At 41.3% G+C, this 22,558-nt stretch overlaps 1 protein-coding gene across 12 annotated transcripts in view; it reads left to right on the top strand.

Moving 5' to 3' along the window:
• FMNL2 (formin like 2) overlaps nucleotides 1–22,558 on the top strand; it is a 269,726-nt gene that overhangs the window by 228,887 nt on the left and 18,281 nt on the right. For all 12 annotated transcript variants that reach the window (XM_039494530.1, XM_039494526.1, XM_039494527.1 and 9 more), the window contains 6 exons: nucleotides 2,888–2,962; nucleotides 8,809–8,919; nucleotides 12,126–12,275; nucleotides 15,694–15,795; nucleotides 17,910–18,225; nucleotides 18,730–18,915. In XM_039494530.1, coding sequence (XP_039350464.1) covers nucleotides 2,888–2,962; nucleotides 8,809–8,919; nucleotides 12,126–12,275; nucleotides 15,694–15,795; nucleotides 17,910–18,225; nucleotides 18,730–18,915 — 940 coding nt within the window. The remainder of the gene's footprint in view (nucleotides 1–2,887; nucleotides 2,963–8,808; nucleotides 8,920–12,125; nucleotides 12,276–15,693; nucleotides 15,796–17,909; nucleotides 18,226–18,729; nucleotides 18,916–22,558) is intronic.

Genomic DNA, 22,558 nt, shown 5'->3' with positions numbered 1-22,558 from the left:
TTGCCGTCTGGTTTTTCAGCCTTAGCTTGCACTCGGGTCCCATTTTTGAGCTTTTCTTCACAACCTGGGCCTAGAAACTTCTTTTTTTCCCCTCCCTTTTTAATGAAATCTGAGACTCACAGGAATCCAGGAGCTGGGACTTTAAGAAAAACACCAAATATCCTGAGACTATTGATAAAACCAGGAGAGTTGCCAACAGTGCCTCCCAGAGTTTCCAGCTAGGTCTCCCTTTAGGACTAGGATTTGGGAAGACAAAGGGTGTGGCCTTTAATCCTCACAGATCCTGAGAATCCACAAAAAAAAGGGAAGTTCCAGTCCTGCTGAGGGCTAGCCCCTCTATGCTGCTCTCTCGGGTCCTTCCCCATCAGCATAGCTTTTCCAGTTATAATCCCACTGGCCACATATTCCATACCTGTCCTAGGAACCTCTTTCTGAGGCAGGCACAATCGAGAGCATAATTTGATGCAGTACTAATAAAGGTGTGAGTATCAATTCACTCAGATATACACTGCCCTGATAAAGACACATTCTTTGTATGAAAACATAATGGGCCAATTCTTGTTCTTGCTGACATCACTGGGAGTTTGCCATTGAATTGAAGGGCAGCAGAAATGAGCTCAAGGTCTAAGCAGGAAATTTCTCTCCCTGGCTTCAGGTGTATGCTGGGCTGACATTGACTTCATTAGAAGGAGCCTACACCCATATCTGACAGCAGAATTTGGCCTAAAAACATTTATAATTCTCCAGTACAAGAAGTTTCATAGTGATGGGTGCCAGTAGATGTACTGTAGGGACATATGTCCAACTACGGCCTCTAAATCTGTGCCTGGAACTGCTATTTTATATGCACAGAATAGATGGTGCCTATATAAATAGCACAGAATCTGTGTGTGCAAATGATATTTTCACTTGCAAATGAGCTAGCTAGATGCCATTTGTGCACATACATTATATTTTGTGGGAGGCATAAATGATTTACAGGTGCAGAAATGAGCAACCAAGCCAAGTCCCCTTTAAAAATGTGGCCCAGAGGCTATGAGCTGCAGTATTAGTGTAAAATCAAGTTTTAGTGAATACAGTGATTATATATCACAGTTTAGCCTCTTAAAAGCATTGACATATGTAAGCAAACATATCTGAAAAATAGAAATGTGCTGGAGAGCATAAGACATATGGCTGTTGACTGGAAACAATTACCTTTGATAATAAATAATTCTTCAAGTTGTTTTCCATGTGCAAGCAAATAGATCTATGGATTTTTTTCTTTTTCTGGAATAAATGGCAACAGCTAGCTAGATTATGTATTCATGTGTACTGTTATGTATTGATTTGTTAGGGTATTTAACCACATTAATTTTACTGGTTTCCCCTGAGAATCTCAAATTCTTTTAAACCATTGTTATTTTGTTCTTTTCTGTTCTTGATCTGAATCTGTGCTGTTACACTGGGAATGAATTTGACCCACTGTGGTATTTAGTGCAGTGCTTAACGGCAGTGGTTCCTAATCTCTGGTATTCATACTAACATTGGAACTTTTGTGACTGCTGCACCGTGATCCCCCTCCAACTTTAGGTCCTGATCCTGCAAAGAAAGACACAAGCACAAACCCTTACTCCAGCAAGCAATCTCATTGGCCTCAAAGGGTATTTGTGGGGAGTAAGGGAGCTTCTGTGCTCGCTGCCTGTGAGCTGTTGTTGCAGCTCACCTATTTGATTTAATTTAAATTTACCCTAGTGCCAGTGCCCGTACAAGACCTATCTGCCTCTTACACCTTTCTGACTCTTTCCACAGAGGCACATTTCTGTGCCATGCAGGGGAGCCCTGTGTGGCCTTGCCCAATTCTTCCCCACGATTTCCCCATGTGCAGCAGAAATGCACTAGTTCTTCTGCCAAGGGCCCCCTGACCTCACAGGGGAGGAGGCAGGATTGGCCCTATTGTAGTCAGATCCAGTGAAATTGAGCTTCAAGCACTTTATTAGAAGGAGAGTTGGGGGGCTGGAGCACATGACTTACAAGGAGAGGCTGAGGGAACTGGGCTTGTTTAGTCTGCAGAGTGAGGGAGGATTCGATAGCAGCCTTCAAGTGCCTGAAGGAGGGTTCCAAAGAGGATGGAGTTCTGCTGCTCTCAGTGGTGGCAGATGACAGAACAAGGAGCAATGGTCTCAAGTTGCAGTGGTAGAGGTCTAGGTTGGATATTAGGAAACACTGTTTCACTAGGAGGGTGGTGAAGCACTGGAATGCGTTATGGGGAGGTGCTGGAATCTCCATCCTTAGAAGTTTTTAAGGCCCGGCTTGACAAAGCCCTGGCTGGGATGATTTAGTTGGTGTTGGTCCTGCTTTGAGCAGTAGGTTGGACTAGAAGACCTCCTGAGGTCTCTTCCAACCCTAATTTTCTATGATTCTATGGGGCTATGAATCAGTGCTCCCCCATCTGGTAGTGAAAGGCGCTTAAGTCTCTCTCTAGGTGAGTTATCATCTTGTCTGTCTCATTTGAACTGCTTTTTGAGGAGAAGAGACTCCTGGAAATTAGTTTCTTGTGGCCAGGAGTCTGGGGAGCAACTCCAAGGCAGAGGGCAGGAGCAGCACATGGCAGTGTGGGGAGGGACAGCTGCAATCGCTAGCCTGCTGGGCAGCTGCTGCACAGGGAACTTAGGGGAGTGGGAAGCTGATAGGTGGAGCTAATAGGGGGGCTGCTGGTCCACCCTGGTTCCTAGCCCCCACCAGCTAGCTGCCCCACCAGCTCTTCCTGCAAGCAGTAGACAAAGCAGGCGCATTACACAACTTTAAACGAGCATGTTCCCTAATTGATCACCAATGTAACAACGAAACAACGTTAACCGGGACGACTTTAAGTGAGGAGTTACTGTACACTGTGATTCCTTTGCAGGTTTGTGGAGAGAAACAGCGCTTTGAGAAGCTGATGGAACACTTCCGAAATGAAGACAACAATATAGACTTCATGGTAAGTCTTATTGTCATTAGTAAACTTAAACTTTCCTCTTTATGTCCCTTCCTGTTCCCCAATACTCCTTTGAGGCTTACGTACATTTTTTCTGTTAGTTACGTATTGAGTATCTTCAAACTTACATAGCTTCCATTCTTTATTTTGCTCAAATTTTGCTACTGATACTCTCAGGATGTGTTGTTATTAGCTACTGTACTTATGGGCTATATGTGTGGACCACTCAATAGAGCATCAGTCTGGAACTTGGAAACTGGTATTCTAGACCCAGCTACACCAGTGATGTGCTGTGAGGCTCCCTGTGCCTGTGTCTCCCCTTCTGTCCTTTATCTGTCTTGTCTGTTCAGATTGTAAACTCTTACAGGAGGGACAGTTGTTTACCATGTGTATAGTGTTTATCATGGTGCGGCCCTGATCACAGATGGGGCCTTTAGATGCTACTTTAACGCCATATATTTAAGAATAAAGCTGGCAATCAGTAAGAAGGGCCATCTACACATCAAAAATGAAGTTTGCTACATTGTGCTCCCTTTTATCCAGTTTAATGTCTACCTTTGGGCCAATTGTCAGTTGCCAATATGGTCCTTGGTAATAGAAAATGTGGGCACTTTTGATGTAGTGGAAAGGCTTTTGTGAAAGTGTCTGATACTATAATATCATAGTATGTGATCATTGGCCGGCACAATTGGAGGACTTGTTTGTAGTACTGTGCACTCTGAGTGGGAGAATAGTAAATATCTGAAATCTCAAGATGTGCATAGTATACATATGCCAACATCCTCAAACACCCTTCACATCACATCATATGACAGGGAAGTATGGCCAAGACTCATTGCAGCTGTTGTCCTTCCTTATCTGTAGATAAATATAACACTAGTTTTTACCACTATTGGTTCCTCAATTTGCTTGTGCATTTTCACAGACTCCACTTCCCCTGAAATAGGGAAGGAAATAGAAACATAGCAGAAGAGTACATTGGCACCCATACACACCAAACTCCAGATCTTGCATTGCAAGCTCTGGTTAATCATGACATGATGAATGAGTTTAAATGGTGAACATAATGAATTTGTTATGAACTGAGCCTTAACTTAGGTCTGAAAAATGTACCATAAGTCAATTTTAGTGTTTCCTAAAGGTGTCAACTTGAGAGCCCTGGAATCAACGCCCTCTATTTATTCACAGAACAGGCACAACACAGGCATCACCACTGCAAGCTTCAGAATGCTGCCCATGCCGATGGGCCTCAATTTTGACCACCTCTTGGGGTGAGAGGATAGTTCCATCTGTGCCCATTCAAGATTTGGCCTTTCTGCTAAGACTTCCAACAAGGATGGCACTTTCTGCCAGTTGTGTTGATGGGTTTTGTAATGTGAACTTCTGTCCATTAGGAATTAGATTAAGACCACCATGGCGTTTCATGTAGGTTTTCAACTGCAGTCCCATGGCAATGATTTTCAGCCCCTGCAAACTTGGGCCAAACTCAAACCCATGATGGAGAAGTAAAAACAAAATGTCTAATTACCAATCCAATAAACCATCTGCTTCTTTTGATACGTGAGCTCTTAAAAAACAACAGAACATGACACCCAGTAAAGAATGTTTAAACTGCGGTCTTTGGGCTTGTGCAGTAAACAAAATTCTGTGGCTACTTTCTCATGTTGAAACAAAAGCTTTACAAAATCTAAAATAACTATACTAGGCTTATTGAACTCCATACAATCTTGTTCTTGCTCTTTGTTAGTAGCATTGCGGTGGCACCTGGAGCTCCAGGGTGGGACCAGAGCTCCATTGTGGTAGGCACCATATAGATTAAGTATTTTCAAACTTTGTTGCATTTTTGGCTTCAACTTAATAGAAAGATTTGTCTTATGGACAATCACAAAGGCAATATCCCTACCTGTCCGTGATTGTATAATATCCCTGTAACGACTCCAGCAATTGCTTACGTGGAAAAGTAATATGTGGGTAGTATTCAGTGTATTTTTAGCCTCTTTTACTGCAATTTAGCAGCTGGAAACAAGAAGAGAGAACCATGTGGTCAGCCAGCTCTCCACAGGCCACCAGGAAGTATCCAACTATATCGAAAAACTAACCTCTATTTACATATCTCCAGGCTTGGCAGAATTCAATTTTTATTTTTTCATAATTTCAACAGATAATATCAATGTTTATTTTTAAGCTTTTTTAAAGATTTTTGTAACTTGAAATTTTCACAGTTGTGCAAATTTATGGGCTTTAAGGATTTTTTCAGTTTTTATTGATTTAAAATTTTCACAGTTGCAGGAAGATACGGGGTGGTGAGACAATGGAGGGGTCAGATGATAATTATTTAATGACAGTAGATTTTGAGATTCAAAAAGTTAAAGCTTTATAACTATTAAAACACAAATTGTCAATGTCACATGTCAAAATATACAAAGTAAATACCCTTAAATCAATTGCTAATAATTTCTCAAGCAGCATTTTCCTTACTTTGCCTATCTATAAATTTCAATGATTATCAATGGAATTTGTTTTATTTGTTTGAGCCTATATAGTGAAATTGACGTTTATTGGGATTTGCCAATAATAATCAAATCCTTCCAAGCTTACACTTATTAGATAGCCTGCTCTAAGGGTAGAGTGTGTCTTTTCTGTATTATGTTAGATGCTGTATATAGTTATGCCCCTATGTAACTGACTGTGCATTATGGACCAAATCATGAAGCTCTTATTTAGGTCCTGTTGATGCCTACCTATCCCTCCTCGCACCATCCCTCTGTGCTCTCTGAAAGTGGGGCCAGTTGTCTCTGGGTACTGACAGGGCATGTTATGTGAATGCTGATCCATGCCCCCCAGAGTAAAGGGCCTGATTGAACCATTGCATTTTTAGAGCTCATCATTGAAGTCAATGCTGAAATCTGATTGAAATGGAACAACATGGCTCTGAGTAAGGATTGTCAAGAGCTGGCCCATTACTAATAAAATCTGTGTCCTTGGGTTGCTTCCACCTACTTTTTCTAAGTGATTAAATACTTGACAGGCCTGCAGCAGAAAGACAGAAAATTAATGACAAATGGTTTGACAGATTGGATGCTTCTGTCACCATCTGGTTCTGACTATATCCACATGCTGTTAAAAACAACCTATGACAAATATGCTTCAGGGTTGTGGGGGAAAGCTAGACCATAAAGATAGAGCCAATGTGGACAGTTCTTGGATGTTGGATTGCTGAACCACCTATATTGTGTGAGCATTTGGGTTTGTAACATGTGCCAAAGTCAGTTATGGCAGGATGATAAAAAATTATGCCAAAAAATCAGGACTCCAGGAGGCATCGTTAAAATTTGAGTAATAATTCAAATTATAGCTGAACATAAACAAAGATATTTCTGCAGCTACTTGACTTCAGCTTGATGTCAACCGGAGAAGATAACAAAAAGGATTTTCTGTTAACTATATCCTGACATGGGGATGGAGGGAAATAAGAGGGTGTTAATGTGAAAAGAGGAAAGAGTAACATAAAAGAGATGTTTCAGAGAGGTTTGTTACTGTTGTCAGTAACTCATTACTGTTTAATTTTAAAAATAATTCTTACATTCAGTTACTTTGATCTAGTAAACTCTTTACTCATGTGTATAAGTGTTTGCAGGATTAGGGCCTGAGAAAGGAACTCAGGATTTGCCTCTATTGTTGCAAGAATTTATTAAACAAAAGAAGAGAGTGTAACAGATCATGTTAAAATGAGAGGGTTTGGCCCTCTGTGAAATTACCCTCCAGTGTGCCATTGCTCAGCAGTTTAGGGCCAGTAGTGGTACCAGGAAAAAAAGAGTATTTGATTATGGACACTTGAGAAGAATATATTGTACTATAAAGATTCACATCATGAAGTTATTTTTCTAGCCATGTTAAGGGAGCGCTTTCCAATTAGAAATGGGTCCAAGCTGAAATATTTGGATTTGGATGTCCACTGTCCCCCTCTCCTGTACACACACGCCTCCCCCCCACACCGCCCCTTGCACATACCTGCCAAAAGCAAAGGGTCTTTGAACTCGGGGGAGGAGGTGGTTGTCATTCAGGCATATCCCTACACTTAACCACAACTGTATTTGCATTGTTGGGGACCTAAACAATATTTTCTGGAAACAGAATATTTAAATGAAACATGCAGTATGGATATTACGCACACACACACACACACACACACACACACACACACACACACACACACACACACACACACACACACACACACACACAAAATCATTTGACACAAGTTTTGTTTAACTGTTGGTTAATCAGTTTGCTATGTGCCCAAGATGTTGTATTAGCAACTCTTTGACCACCTGGAGGCGGTCTCTACAAAAACAGCCAGTAAGTGGAATTAGCTGGCATTCTTTTTATTGTGTTCTGGTAGGTGGTAATTCAAAGCATAGTCCTCCTGTTTGCTTACTTCTTCCTGCAAAATGTTGATTGACCCCAAGATTGTTCTTGAACTCTTGGCTGTATGTAAGTCATGCTTCATGGGATTTATCTTCTTTCAGGTTAGTCCTAAACAGATTGACTGACTGTTTTTAAACACATATACAGTATTGTTTTATTTATACTATAATATCTGTGTAACTGAAAAAAATAGATAGTGTAGCCTATTAACTGAAAAATCTATCAAACATGTATATCAGTACTCGATTTTACTGCTTAAAGGTAACAACTATACAAAGACATTTATAAAAATAACTGAGACGAATCTGGCAAATTCTGTGGTCAGATAAGCAGGTGCAACTCCCACTGAATTAAATGGGAGCTGGGAACATGTACCTCAGGGCAGAATATGGCCCAGCAACTATCGCTACTGAAAGCTAGATCTATATAAAATGAACGGGCAAGCTCAGTTGGGTGATATAACTTGACACCCTGCATTTTGCAGCTATCCTTCCGCCATCAGCCTCAGCACCACCCTGTCTCATCTGTTATGGAGTGGTTGTAGTGATGGCTTCAGATGACTTTGCTTTGGAGAGTTTGTTTCTTTCATTGTGTCTGTGTTAATTTGTATGCTAAGTAATATGAATCTTAACATTAGTTACTAAATTTTGGATTTTGAAATCTCCAAGGACAACAAGGCACCTTCCATTTAAAATGCCCGGTCCTGTTGTCTAATTTAACAGTGCCAGCAAGTTGCAAAACAAAATGCACGTATCATTATTAAAGGAAAGAATTGTGGCCTTCATTTGAAAAATGGTGTTGTTTTCTTCTCAAGAGCTAATTAAATTACTTCTGTAGTCAGATGGAAATCTAACGATTGCCTGGAAAACATTTTATTTCCGTGGACAAGGTAAAGGGCACAATAAACAAAGCTGGGCTCTACAGACATTCCTGAACTTTTGGAATCCCACATTTCCACTCATCAGGATAAACAAACACCTTTTAAGCCAGGATCCACTACTTTAAACTCTTAGAAGAAAATCAGAGAGTTTCCATATATGGTAAATATGACATTAAACAATCATAACATCTGTAGTAAGGTTTGTCAAAACAGAGGGCCTGAACCAATCCCCGCTGAAGTCAGTGGGAGTCCTTCCTTTGACTTTGCTGGATTTAGGATCAGGCCCCAAATCTTGTGCTTTTTGTGATGTCACAAAGGCATGCTGCCTTTGCACACACCATCTGCTGTTCAATTGGCCAGGTTTGTAGCAGATTTTTTCCTTCTCTATCTGAACCATGAGCTATTATCCCTGGGTAGGAGGGAGGAGAATCGTCTTTAAATACTCTTATGCAGTGTGGCAAATCCTCGCATTCTGTACAAAACAAAGGATGCACCGCTATTTCTTGTTAAATTTTCAGTCTGTGATGATTGTTCCCTACAGGTGGCATGTATGCAGTTCATCAACATTGTAGTCCATTCAGTAGAGGACATGAATTTCAGAGTTCATCTCCAGTATGAATTTACGAAATTAGGCCTGGACGAATATTTGGATGTGAGTATGGCCTGGTTTTACTCTGACCAGAATTGGTCATTATATCCCAAATGGATTAACATATTTGTACAGTGCCAGCCTCTGCATGGCTTGAATAACAATTGGGCTCTCTGCTAGTGCAGAGGATTGCAGATTGTGCCTCTCCTTGCCAGCAAGGGCCACTCCATCCCAGATGGTAGACCTCTAACCTCCCTTCTGGACTCCATTTTAGGAGGGCAGCTTGACAATGTTATAGGCTCCAGAGAAGCCCTAACTGCAAAAGCAATAGCGTGGATTCATTGCCTCACGCCATCCCCCACTGCCTTAATTGGCCAGCACAGCTCACTTCCGGAGTTGTGAGGGCTGCTCGCCGGTGTCTTGGGGGATGTTGAAAGCATTTTGTGCTGCTGCAGCCTCCCAGGTAGACGTTCTGATACTGGGGGCCCTGCTCCAAGCTGAGCACATATCCTCGAGTGAATTTGGTCCTTGCTCTGTATTTTTTTGATCAAAATGTGCAATCAGTTGCTGTTCCAAGTAAGGTGAATGAAACCGTACACAGCACACACGTCCAGCATAGTGATCTTTGTTCCAAGGGAGCCGGAACCTGAATCTAATATAATGACCTCTCTGCTGAGAGGGCTGGGCTCATTTAAGACATTTTGGCAGCTAAACTGTTTTCTGCTAGTAGCCTCAAAGCAGCAAAGTAAAGCCAATGACAGCTTCTGAGAGCTTTGCTCTGTCCTGCCCCCATGCTCAGCAATGGGACTCATGGTACATGACTACCTTCTTGGCTCCAGAAACACCATCCTCTGGGCAGCAGGCATGAAAACCATGAGTAGGGCAAAGCAATGAGTAAATGATCACTTGGTAAAAATGACAAATTGAAGCAAAAAGAAGTAGTAACCTCAGACACGCACTTGGAAGCATGATGTCTGTTGTCCGCAGAACTACCTTACATTGTTCAAGCTACCTTGATTATTTCATTCCCCTCTTCTCTTTATATTTCTTTATCCACAACAGCATCGCCCTTACACTGAAAGAGTCAGTAAGTCTGCCTAACTCCCCTAGTCATTTATCTTCTCTAGGAGCTAATAATGTTAGTGGCTCTGAGGGTTCAGTGATACTTCTTACCTAGCAAGTAAGGGGTATCTTCTCCCCTGCTTCCAGGTACAGAACTCCTGTTATGTGCAGTGGGAGACATATCTGAAATGGAAATCTATAAAAGGGATATTGGGGAAAAAAATAGGGACAAGCCTTTTAACTCCACTGAAGTCCATTGAACCAGGAGAGCTTTGGAGGGGACAGAGTAAGGAGATTATACATATTTTACTAAAACTGTAGCAATTGTCTCTGCTAAACTGGAACCATTGATGTAAACCTGCTCATGGAGCATGGATGAAAATTTGACCCTCATCTTGTAATATTCATTTCCCCAAACCTAAGTTTGTTCCAAAGTTGAGCCTCACAGCTGGCCATAATGGACCAAATACATCCCTCGTAACATCAATGAATTGGTCTGGTTCTGTTCTTTGGGGCCCAATTGAGCAAGGTACTTAAGCACATATCCGACATTTAAGCATGTGAGTTAGGCACCCTGCTGAATCAGGGCATTGGTTACTAGGTAAGGTGGGGAGAATTTGTTGAGCAAACACAGCATAGGATAGTATATCTACAAATGATTGAATGCTGTGGTCCTAAGATTAAAAAATAACACATTTTCCTACTGAATGGTGACTAGAAGTTCCCCAGCCACTGACTTTAGAGATTTACTGGCACCTTCTGGAAATGTTCTATTTAAAGAGAATGCTGCTTTTATATCACATTTCTCCCCTATCCCCATGTATTTCTCTCTCCCCACAGTGTTTTATTATTAGGAACATTTACATGGAAAACAGTATTTTTGTTGCTTAGGAGTTCGTCTGTTCCTGCTGGTTTTTGGCTCTGCTCAGTGATAACAGAGACAGAGCTACTTTTTGTTCTCTGTTAGGAATATGTACACATTGACACTGAGCACTCCTTTCTATACTGATGATGATCTTCTGCCAGCACAAAAACTGTAGTTCATCTAAAAAGATATTTCATCACAATCTCTTCCTGACCTATGCCTATTCAGCTCAAAGGTTAACATTTCAAATCATGTGGACTCATCTCAAACACAGGCAGAACAATAGAGAACAGATACAGAGCCTCTGCACAGGTACACAAGGCAGAAGGCACATGGAGCCTTTCCCTCATCTTATTCAGGGGTCAGGCACAGTTGAATTCCCTTTATTTACCTGAGTGCAATGATTACTGTCTTACTGCCTCGTGGGGCACTAGCCAGCCCAGAGTGGGTGGGAAGGAGGCAGAGCTCCTCCTCTCCTTTTGTGCCAGTTGGCAGAACTGGCTGCACCTGCCTGTATGCTGGGGAGTTCCAGGAGGTATTTTTTGTCTCCCTGAGCACAGCACCTCTCCCCCAGAACTCTCCACTGCAGTGGTGAGGCATGGCTCCACACCGACCCCAGGGTGAGCCTGTTCCTGAATAGCACAGTGTGGGCCACAGTATATACGTAGATGTTTGTCACAGATTTACATGGCACATCAGTGAGTCTTCACATTCTGCTTGGTACTCTTGTCTGTGTCTTGCTCTTGCTTATGTGCTGTCAATAGTCATTCAGATGTTAAGATCTCAAACTCCTACCATTAAAGAAAATGCTAATATTACTACAGAAAAAACTACTGCTTAATTTTAAAGTTCTGAACTTTTGCGGGCCTCCTTATATTTTGCCATTGTCAAAGTTAAAATCAAGACTCACATTATCTGAATGTTATTGGCGGAGCGCTTTGCTAATAAAAACAGAGTGGTAAGGAAGTAGGATATGCATGCTATGCCCCAGGTGAATTTTTTTTTTTTTCCCCTTGTTTGTTTGTTTATTTCCGCTCTTTATCTGTATAATAAATAAGTTTGTGTGTCTTGCATGGCCACTCACATTATCTGAATGTTATTGGCGGAGCGCTTTGCTAATAAAAACAGAGTGGTCTGACAAATTGTGAGTCTTGATTTTAACTTTGACACCATGTATTATTTATAACTCTCAGTGATGTTTAAAAAGTTAAGCACTTCTCTGAAATATGAAAATGGGGCCTAACTTGATTGCAACGTATTTGCATCCATTCAGTATTTGTGGCCTTGTCATTGCATGCTGCTGAATGCATTTCATTACGCTTCTTTTACTTTGGACTTTCAGAAGCTGAAACACACAGAAAGTGACAAACTGCAGGTGCAGATTCAAGCTTACTTGGACAATGTGTTTGATGTGGGAGCTTTGCTTGAAGATGCCGAAACCAAGAACGCAGCCTTGGAAAGAGTTGAAGAACTGGAAGAAAATATTTCTCATGTTAGTGCAAAGTTGAAATTACCTTTGACCTGGTTAAGTCTAAGCTGTTAATGCTTTATATTGGTGGGCTTGCTGCAAGCACAGGCTTAGCCAGAGGTAGAGCCTCTGGGTGTCAGGAGACTCTGTGTAACATTTTGGCTGTTTTCCTGATGATTGATTAAGCAGGTTTTTGGCATCTAGATCTGAACAAATCTTGAAAAATGTCAGGAAAGAACATCTCAGGAATGGGTTCTTGTGCAGCCGATTATGGAAATCCAGGTGCTGCTAAGTGTGGTAGGTCCTCAATAGGGAAAACTACACTTTATGTTTCCTTCATTTTTGAGAGATAAGTCTCCCCTACTGCCATTCTTGTGGGGAGGCCTCCAACCTTGAGTCAGTGTGGACTTGGCGGAGGCTGCTGCTTCTCTTCGTACTTAGAACTGACTCTGGATTCAATTTAGAATCATTCATGTTAACAATGAAATGACATCAAGTAGTGGTGGCTACTCCTCAACAACAACCATGTGTTTTTATTGTTGCACAAGGAACTTGTAATGAAAAACAAGACACACAAGAATGTATTTTAGCCTCATAGTCTCCACTCATTAGCTAATTGGTGGCTTTGCTCCTAGGCCATTTACAGATTCAGTGAGAAAAGGGTTCCTCCTATACTTTTGAGTAATTGATTCTCTTGTTTTACTTGACCATAGCCAGGGATGGGGAAAAGCACCAGGTTCTCAGATACCACAGTGATTGTTGTGGTACAAGAGTCTAAATAGAATAGAATTGCACTGATTAGTAATTTGGGTCCAATATGTGTTATGTCTGTTTGTCTCTCTCTAAGTATTTATATGGCCCCATCTCTGTAGCATCTGAACACCTCACAAATATTGTGAATTTACCCTCCTGCCTGTGAGCTAGGAAAGTATTATCCCCATTTTATATGTGGCAAACTGAGACAAAGGGAGATTACGTGATTTGCCCAGTGTCACACAGTGAGTCTGGATTAGAGCTAGAAACTGAACCCAGATCGTCAGAGTTAACCATAAAATCATCTTTCCTTCCCAGTATGTGCACACAGGTCACTGTGCATCTTGAAAAATCCACTGCTTAAGCACTGATCATATGTACACAACTGGTACATGTTGATTGATAAAGTTCTTACTTAGTACTTTGATCTGGAAGTCACTGATTGCAGCAAGGAAGTTTTAGGTTAGACATTCGGAAAAACTTTCTAACTGTCAGGGTAGTTAAGCACTGGAACAAATTACCTAGGGAGACAGCGGAATCACTGTCATTGGAGGTTTTTAAGAACTGGTTAGACAAACATCTGTCAGGGATGGTCTAGGTAATTCTTAGTCTTACCTCAGTGCAGGGGACTAGACTAGATGACTTTTCAAGTTCCCTTTCAGTTCTACATTTCTATGATTCACAGACTGAATGGACATTTCAGGCTAGCTCTCATCAAGCTAGTATGCCAAAACCAGTAGGTAGCTGCAGCAGTATATTCAGAGGCGAGCAGCAGCACAGGCTAGCCACCCCATGGGTATGTCCTCAGGCAGGATAGCTCATGCTGCCACTTGCTGCTGCCCATGCTACAGTACTATTTTTTAGCATGCTAGCTCATAGAAAGCTAGCTCAAGTATGAGAATCAGGCTGAGAATCACACCCCCAGCTCCAGATGTAGCCATAACCAGAGAATCTGACTGATCAGACTTACTTGGTTCCTATTTGGGGGACCCATACTGGTTCTGCTTCACATGCATATAGTTCCTGTTGTCCTTGCTGGGAACCTCATCACTGATCAAGCATATATGGTCCTAGCTTTGTGGGCTGGAGCTTATGGATTCCAACAGTTCCAGAGTTCTTAGTTTCAGTTGAATTACAGTTCCAGATGGAATCACTTGGCAGCCTGAGTCTGTATAGAGTTATGGACAGAAAAAACTAATTTACATATAAATTGCAGATTCCTTAGCAATACGGTACAAATAAATAGAGCAGATAAATATTCCATACCATAAAAGTACAGTTGGAGTTCTGTGCGACTTCCAACACATACACTAAGTATGTGTAAAGCAGAAACAGACTGAGGAAGCATGCATTTGGGATGATTTTAAATCTCTGAGCAGTAGGACTGTGTCTGATGCCGAAAGTAGATGGATAGAGAACAGATATGCACTTGGACTTCATAAAACAAACTGCTAGGGCCTCAAGAGGTAAAGGCTCAGGTGTGTTCCACATGGCTCAGTAATGAGGACTGAAGTGTAGCATCACTCTGAGATGCACTGTTTGCTTTTAGTTTTTCCATGCCAGACATTTTTGGTATCAATTATTCTAGTCTTGAAAATATGACTTCCCTGTTTTAAAAATAAGTGTTTTCCTGACTTAAAAAATAACCCCCAAGTCATTTTTTTCATTCCTGTCATAACTTTACTCCAAATTTTGAACATTGGCTTGACGTAGAACAAGTACGTTCTTTCTCAAGAGCAGTTAGAACTGACTATAATATCCTCTCCCTTAAAGAGGTATTTTGCTCAGAAAAATGCCTTGGTAAAAACGGTGTGTTCTTATTTAATAGATCTGCTAACTATGAGTGTTTAGAGACATAATTGGCTACTTTAGTTACTAAAACAAGTTTTTTTCTGCCTTTTATTTCTGTTTGCACTACAAAATCTATTTGGCTATGCAAGTGAAGACTTGAAATTCCCAAGTTCATGCTTTAACAGAATTGTTAATTATGTTTGTTCCAATTGCAGAATCTTTACCTCAAAGTTTGCAGAGATGCAGAAGAAAATTGCACATTACCATTTACAACACACCCCAGTTCAGTCAGAATTACAGTTTGGCTTTCAGATCCAAATTAAGTTTGTAGGATTGGCAATTTACAAAAAACAACAACAAAACATTTTTATTTGTGAAATGAGCAAATCTGACCTGACAGTCATTGAAAGACATAAACATGGGCCCTAGCGATGCAGATTCTACTTTGCAAAGTGACTTTGCAAAAATGGCATTGTGTGATTCCATGATTTTTTGTCTCAGTGATTTCCAGATCAGACTTACTCAGCTTATAAGTAAAGTGATGACTTCCTAACTGTTTTTTCAAAGTGGCCCGGAAGTCTTGCTTTCTTTGTAGGATATTCTCTTCTTGAACAGACTCAGTAACTGCAGTCCCATTGGGTTGGCTGCTGATCAGATTTAGCAAATGATGTTCAGATTTAACAGGACCATCAACAATGCAGTTCATGCCCCATTGACAAAATAATGAAGTCCTTACTCAGTCAAAATTTCCATTGATTTCAATAGGAGCTTTACTGAATAAGAACTTCAGGCTTTGGCCCAATGTCAATCGCTTACCAGGTACCATTTTTCCAGTTAGTGATACTGATATTGTTGTTTGAGAAATCTGTTACCATCAAGATCTTTTTTTCTATTACAGTTATCGGAAAAACTGCAAGACACAGAGAATGAAGCTATGGCGAAGATTGTGGAACTGGAAAAGCAGCTTATGCAGAGAAACAAAGAACTGGATGTTGTTCGAGTAAGTGTGATGATGACATTACAGACAGATGTCACATTCAGGAGAAAGATCTCCATTTCATTTTGTATTTAGTGTGGAATTCATTGTTTGAAATGGGAGTGTGACAGTGAATCGTGATGCTTCCACATGGTTCAGACTTTATGGATTGAACTTTTTTTAATGGCCTCTAACATTGCACCCATAATCGATGGCCTGCGGATTTACTTGTGGGTGCAAAGAACTGAGGTTGGACATTTAACTCTCTGATTGCCTGGCCAAATCAGACATGTAGATGTCTGAACATTATCATTCATGTCTGCATTTAATTCTACCTATAGTTTTGCAGACAGTTGATTGTGGGTGAAAATTAGAGGCTGAATTAAAGCCTTCAAAAAATTTAGATGCATGGCAGCAGTGGCGTTTGAGCAGGTGCCTTGCTCGTGTGCTGTCAAATACAGTACACGCACTGTGTAGAGTCCAAACTCACTCCCTTCCTGGGGTATGGCTTCATTAGCACAGACATTAATCATATAAAAGATAATTTAATAAAATAGAAACTTCAGCCCAAAACTTCTCCACAGGCTGGCTGCTTCTAGGCTTACTTAACTCCTGACTGCTCAGCTCACACACTAGATTCTCTCTCTAGCACGAAATTAGCATCTCTCTTTTATCTAGGCAGGATAACAAGCTATCTATTTCAGCGACTCAGCAGAGCTCATTAGCCTTTGCACAGCAAGATCAAGACTAGCTAACAAGCTGGTGTGTTTCAGGCAAACACTGTCAGCATCTTCAGGGGACAAGACTTTCTTTCTCCATAGTATGTATCTAGCCAAAGCTACATTATCTTAGGTGCTTTGCAGGACTTTACATCCATAGATCTCATAGAGAGAATTATATTTATATAGAGAATGGAGCTACACCAATTTACACTAGCTGCAGATGTGACATATAATTTCCACAGAGGGTTGTTCGGGTCTTGCTAAAGAAATGGCAATAGGCAAGTTACATCACTATTAAATATTTTTCTCTGTTATATCTTTGTCTCATTTTGTTGATTTTTATGAAGTCTTTAGTCTCTGTTTTTTTTCTGTCTGAAGTACATTAGGTCATATGGAAACAGTTATATCATTGGTGTAGAGCAGGTTTCTCAAACTTCATTATACCATGACCCCCTTCTGACAAGAACAATTACTACATGATCCTGGGAAGGGGGACCGAAGCCCAATCCCCCCCACCCCGCTGAGGGGCCACAGCCCAAGCCCTGCCATCCTGGGGGGTGCCAAAGCTTGAGGGCTTCAGCCCTGAGTAGTGGGGCTCAGATTTTGACTTCAGTCCTGAGCCCCCAGCAAGTCTAACGCCACCTCTGGCAACCCCATTAAAACGAGTCACGACCCACTCTGGGGTCCCAACCCACAGTTCAAGAACCGCTGGTGTAGAGAACTACACCCGTATCAGGCAGGCAGCTAGAAGGACAGAATCAGGGCTTCAGAGGCCCTTAGAGGTTTTCGGCCATGGTATTGTGTGCAGCTACCTACATACTGCTATGGGCCATTGGTCCCATATGCCCTGGACACTAGGGAATACAATCCCTGTCCCCGGAATATGAGCCTCAAGCATAGGTCCCCACTAGCCTTCTGAGAACACAGCCACTACTCCGAGGCAAGGCAAAGGGGAGAGACCAGGAGAAGGCACAGCTCTGTTCCTGCTTCTACCGAGTGTCCAACATGTGCTCATAGGCAGGCCAGGCAGCTAGCAACTGGACATGGAGCAAGGAAGGGAAGGCCACAGTTCGGCTGACACATGATCATCATACCGCACTACTTATTTAGGATGAACATAATCCTAGTAGTCTACCTGGGAGATATTTTAGCACTGATGCCCACAAATTCTATCCTAGTACTCAGAGTTGAGATTCCTTATACAGCTCATTCATGTACACATTCTTAGTGCTAACATGGGGGGGAAACGCAAAATGAACCCTCTTTCGGGCAAATGAAGCAGTATCGCTCTCATCAGAATGCTTTATCACTGAGCACAGGGAGCAATCCAGTGCCATGCTGTCATTCTATTTCTAGCTCGGCTCTATGCTGTCGTTTGAATGCAAGTAAATTCTTTACTTTTGGACAATTCTGCAGGAAATTTACAAAGATGCAAATACCCAGGTTCACACGTTGAGAAAAATGGTCAAAGAAAAAGAGGAAGCCATCCAGCGGCAGTCAACCCTGGAGAAAAAAATCCATGAACTGGAAAAGCAAGGGACCATTAAAATTCAGAAGAAAGGTGATGGTGACATCTCTATTCTTCCTGTTGCTGTGGCCTCTGGGACACTGCCATCAGGGTCAGAAGCTACAGCTGGCACATGTGTGGGACCAGTGACTGGCGCTACGCCTTCAGTACCATTGCCACCACCTCCACCCCCATTGCCACCATTACCACCAACATCCGAGACAGGTGAGAAATAGTACGACTCCAGCGGCAGGTGTGAGGTTGGAAGTTGATGGTGCAGCTCACTGTGCCTGCTCTCACTCTCACTGGTTTCACGCTGCTTTAAGCTCCATTGAGGGTGTAACTTAGGGTCATTGTCACACAACAAACATAGTCACGACAGTGAATATTCATGGATCCAACTCGACAAACCCAAAGTGTTTGAACCCAGATGCAGAAAACAAAGTCTGCTCTGATGAGAGCAGATGGTTTTGTTTCATTCTTTTTAATGAGATGCATACACTGGTATGTATAGTAACCAGGGGCCAGATCATCAGCTGCTTTACATCAGCATAGGTCTGTTGAAGTCAGTGAAGCTACCAGCTTCAGTTTGCATCCGCTGAGAAATCTAGCCCAGAGACACAATCTTTTGTGGCTTTTAATTCTCTCATAGGTAATTCTTAGGTGGGTGTTTGTTTTGTTCTGATTAATGCTTTCAGATGCAACCAGGTCTTTTCCCTTCCTTTGTAGTGCAAAACGGTCCGGTGGCAGCACCTATGCCACCTCCACCTCCGCCTCCACCACCACCTCCCCCTCTTCCTGGTCCAGCTGCAGAGACAGCCCCAGCTCCTCCGCTGCCTCCCCCCCCACCACCATCAGCACCCCCTCTGCCAGGAACAGCCTCCCCCACCGTGATTTTCAACTCAGGATTAGCAGGTAAAACAGTGAAACTGATGTGCATGCCCCACCAGTGCATTCTTCAAACTAGTTACAAAAAAATCCAGCCGTGCTGTTTAGAAGGAGCTCCGTCAGAAAGTAACTGTTTTTTAATTAGTAAATTAAAAAAAAAATCAAATTAAGAGCATTCCCTGATGATGATAAAACACAGAGACACCCCCATACTGATCTCTGACATTCTATCCACCACTTGGAATAGTTAGAGTGTATAAAATTGCTAGAGTATTTTATGAAGGATTCCCTGCTGCTGGTCCTTTCTCATATTATAATTAGAGCAGGTCAAAACATTGTTTTCTTTTACAGAAAATGGCTTTTTTCAATAACACAAATTTTTCAAAAAAATTGTTTTTGTCAAAATCTTGAAGATTTTCTTCAGAATTCAATCATATTTTTTGTTAAAATTAAAAAACTAAATAAAATATATAATAATGGTTGCCAAAACCCCAAAATGTTTCAGGTTTGTTTTTCCAATGAAAACCTGAACATTTTTGAAGAAAGTTTGAACAAAAATGAAAACTTTTTTGGTTTTGTCGCAATTTTTTCTGGGAAAAGAAAGTCCTTGACCAGATCTAATTATATTATTTTGATGCCCTATTTGACTTATACCGAGTACCTCACCCAGCAAGTGAGTACTACTTGGTATCAGCCCCCCCAAGAGATCATGAGAGCACACTATAATTGTAGAAAGAGAGAAGCCGAGGAGTTCTGATTAATATATTTTTAAAACTGATTAAGTATTTCCACGCTTTGATCTTTTTTTTCCTCTGAAGGAGGAAAACTCTGAGAAGCAGAGTCACCATGGAACTAGTGGTATGTTTAAAAAAGTAACACGCATATAGCTGAGATTACTGATTAGGCTTCTCCTGGCAGGCTTATAAAAATAGTATTCTGATTTCAAAGCATGTGCGCTATTGTAATATTCCTTTGGCACCACATCTTCTTGGGCTAATAATGTGTAAGGGGCTACAGTATGTGGTTTCCTTTCACCCTTCTCTTCCTGAAACTCGTCCAGTATTCAAACTCGGTCCTGTGCTGATAGAAAGAGTGAGCTAAGCAGAAGAGGGATTCTGATTTGGGGTTTTGGAATGGCATTATAATGTCATCTTGCCTGCCTGGCTGACCTCCTCTCTGTCCTTTTCCTTTTTCAATCTACAACTGTTGGCTTGATTTTGTCATTAGTCATAGACCTCCCTGTAAATCTGGTGCTCAGTTAGCCTGCTCCATTTCTGTGTATTGTCTTACTACAATTAATATCGTTTCCTTTGAGTCAAGTGTGATTTGGAGGAATATTATATGCCTCATGCTGCAGTGTGGCCCATTAAAATCCACTCAGTTCCCTGAGCAAAGCTCATTAATGAGAAGAAAAGGCTATACCTAGGGTCCTCTGCAATTCTCAGGAATCTCATCACAGGGTTTACTTGAAATGCTTTTCTGATTTCTGGTGCCAGATTTAAATCCTGTAGCGAGTGCTGAGGGTGTTGAACTACAGAAAATTACAGAGCTAGTTGGTGGGTAGAAAATGACTGAGATAGGATTTACATCTGGTATTTACATGTGAGTAAGTATATTGCACACCAGTGTGATGTAGGTGGACTCCCTAAGTCTGTGAACCAGTCGGTTCTAGGAAGGAAAATAACCTGAACTAGATTTTGAAAGCTGCTTGAAATGGATACTGATGCCATCCTCACATACTGATTAATTCACAGCCAGCTGGAATTTACAGTTAGCTTAGTCTGTGTTTCCAAGTCAATGTCTCTGTGCATTGTATATGAGTGGGCCATGAGGTTGATTTGTACCTCTTATTTAAAAAGAGAATTGTAGGAGCCGGCAGCACAGTTCTCCTATACTGCAGTTTACTACACCTCTATCCTAATATAACACCCGATATAACAGGAATTCGGATATAACGTGCTAAAGCAGTGGGGTTGGGGGTGGGGCTACGCGTTCTGGCGGATCAAATCAAGTTCAATATAACGTGGCTTCACCTATAACGGGGTAAGATTTTTTGGCTCCTGAGGACAGCGTTATATCGAGGTAGAGGTGCATAATGTTCCTGAAGTATTTTGGGGCCATTGTAGTATAGAGGACTATTCTCTAGTATTTGTTCTTAAGGAACTCCACTGAGCCAAGGAAGATGAAAGTGTCAAATCTTGATAAAATGCCTACATAGAAGGGAACATTTCTCCTACTGCTTATTCAGACAATGTCCTGTGATCACATTAGCATGATGTATTGGGAATTTGTGAATTGATAAATTATACTATTCTAACCATCACTAATTTTTTTTCTCTTTGTTTTTTCTGCTTCCGGGTAAGATGGGCCAATCAAGCTTTTCTGTAGGTTCTTGCTAAGTATTTGCACTCATTTCCTTTCTGTCCCTTTTGTGCTGTGACCTCCTTCTATTTGTTATTTTAATTTCAGGCTTGCTTAAATACTCAAATTTACAAATTCACATTTTATTTTGTGAATGCTCTTTGGTGTCCACTTAAAATTCAGTGTTGCTACAACTATTCCTGCCAGTAAGCTCGTTCCTTAGAATGTCCATGGAAAATGAACGCAAAAGGGACACAGACACAGAAGAAATGAATTCTTCTAAAAATTTGAATCAGGGAAAATGAGAGAAATGAATAAGAGAAAAATGTTTTCAGCATTTGCCCAGCTCTAAAGCACAAGAGGAGAGTGAACCCTGAAAAAGATGGTCTCTGTCCTGGAAAACAATACATGGAAAAGTATTGAAGAAGGGCAAACTGATTCCTTTTTATCTCCCATGCTCAAATGTTATCGTTCAGGGTGTAACCTGACCATGTGGGTGGGACTGGGAAGAAATCTGCTGCTCATATAGCATTGCACAATTGTCTAGATGTGCTATGGTGTGCGTCAGGGGATGTAGAGGGAAACTAGTACATCTGTCTTGGAAGAAGAGATGTATTCAGAACAAAGCTCCATATTTGAACAACCCTGAACTTTGGGAAAGTTTGCATCTGGATCAGAATTTTACACTTTGAGACTACCTGTACTTGAAATATTACATATAGGACACTGCTGGAGATGGTCTGGACTTCTGTTGCTATATTATCTCAATTTGTTTCAATAGACCAGATGACAGTTCTACAGGTTAAATGGCTTTTTCCAGCACTGGGGGAATAAGAAGCAGGGTTCCTCTCTTTCTGACTGTAGCCTGGAAAGAATTTAATCATTCACTCCACATTTGAAAATAACTTAACCACATTAATGAACAAACCTTAATGACCATCACAAACTCCTAGTAATTGGCTGGGCCTCTAAATCTCAGAAACAATGAAAAGCAACTTACCAAAGTAGCCATCTACTTTAGATCATGTAGAAATACTGGGGTTTCACTGTTGTTTTTTATTGGCAATTTGACACTTCTCTTATATGGCTTAATTAACCCAATTATCTGTACCATGGGATGTTTGGGATTAGAAGGACCTGCAGTGAGTCACCTAGTCCATACCTCTATATTGTCTCTTATTAATGTTTAGAGTTGCTATCCGTAGATGCCTGTCTAACCTTAGATATCTCCAGTGATAGAAGCTCCCTTGGTAGCTTGTTCCACTGCCTAATTATTCTTAGGGTTATAAAGTTTTTCCTAGCAATTAAC

The sequence above is a fragment of the Mauremys reevesii genome, linkage group 11 (genome assembly GCF_016161935.1).
Source record: "Mauremys reevesii isolate NIE-2019 linkage group 11, ASM1616193v1, whole genome shotgun sequence".
NCBI classification, from domain to species: domain Eukaryota; kingdom Metazoa; phylum Chordata; order Testudines; family Geoemydidae; genus Mauremys; species Mauremys reevesii.
Note: the sequence above shows the minus strand (reverse complement) of the source record. Positions and strands in the feature narration are given on the sequence as shown.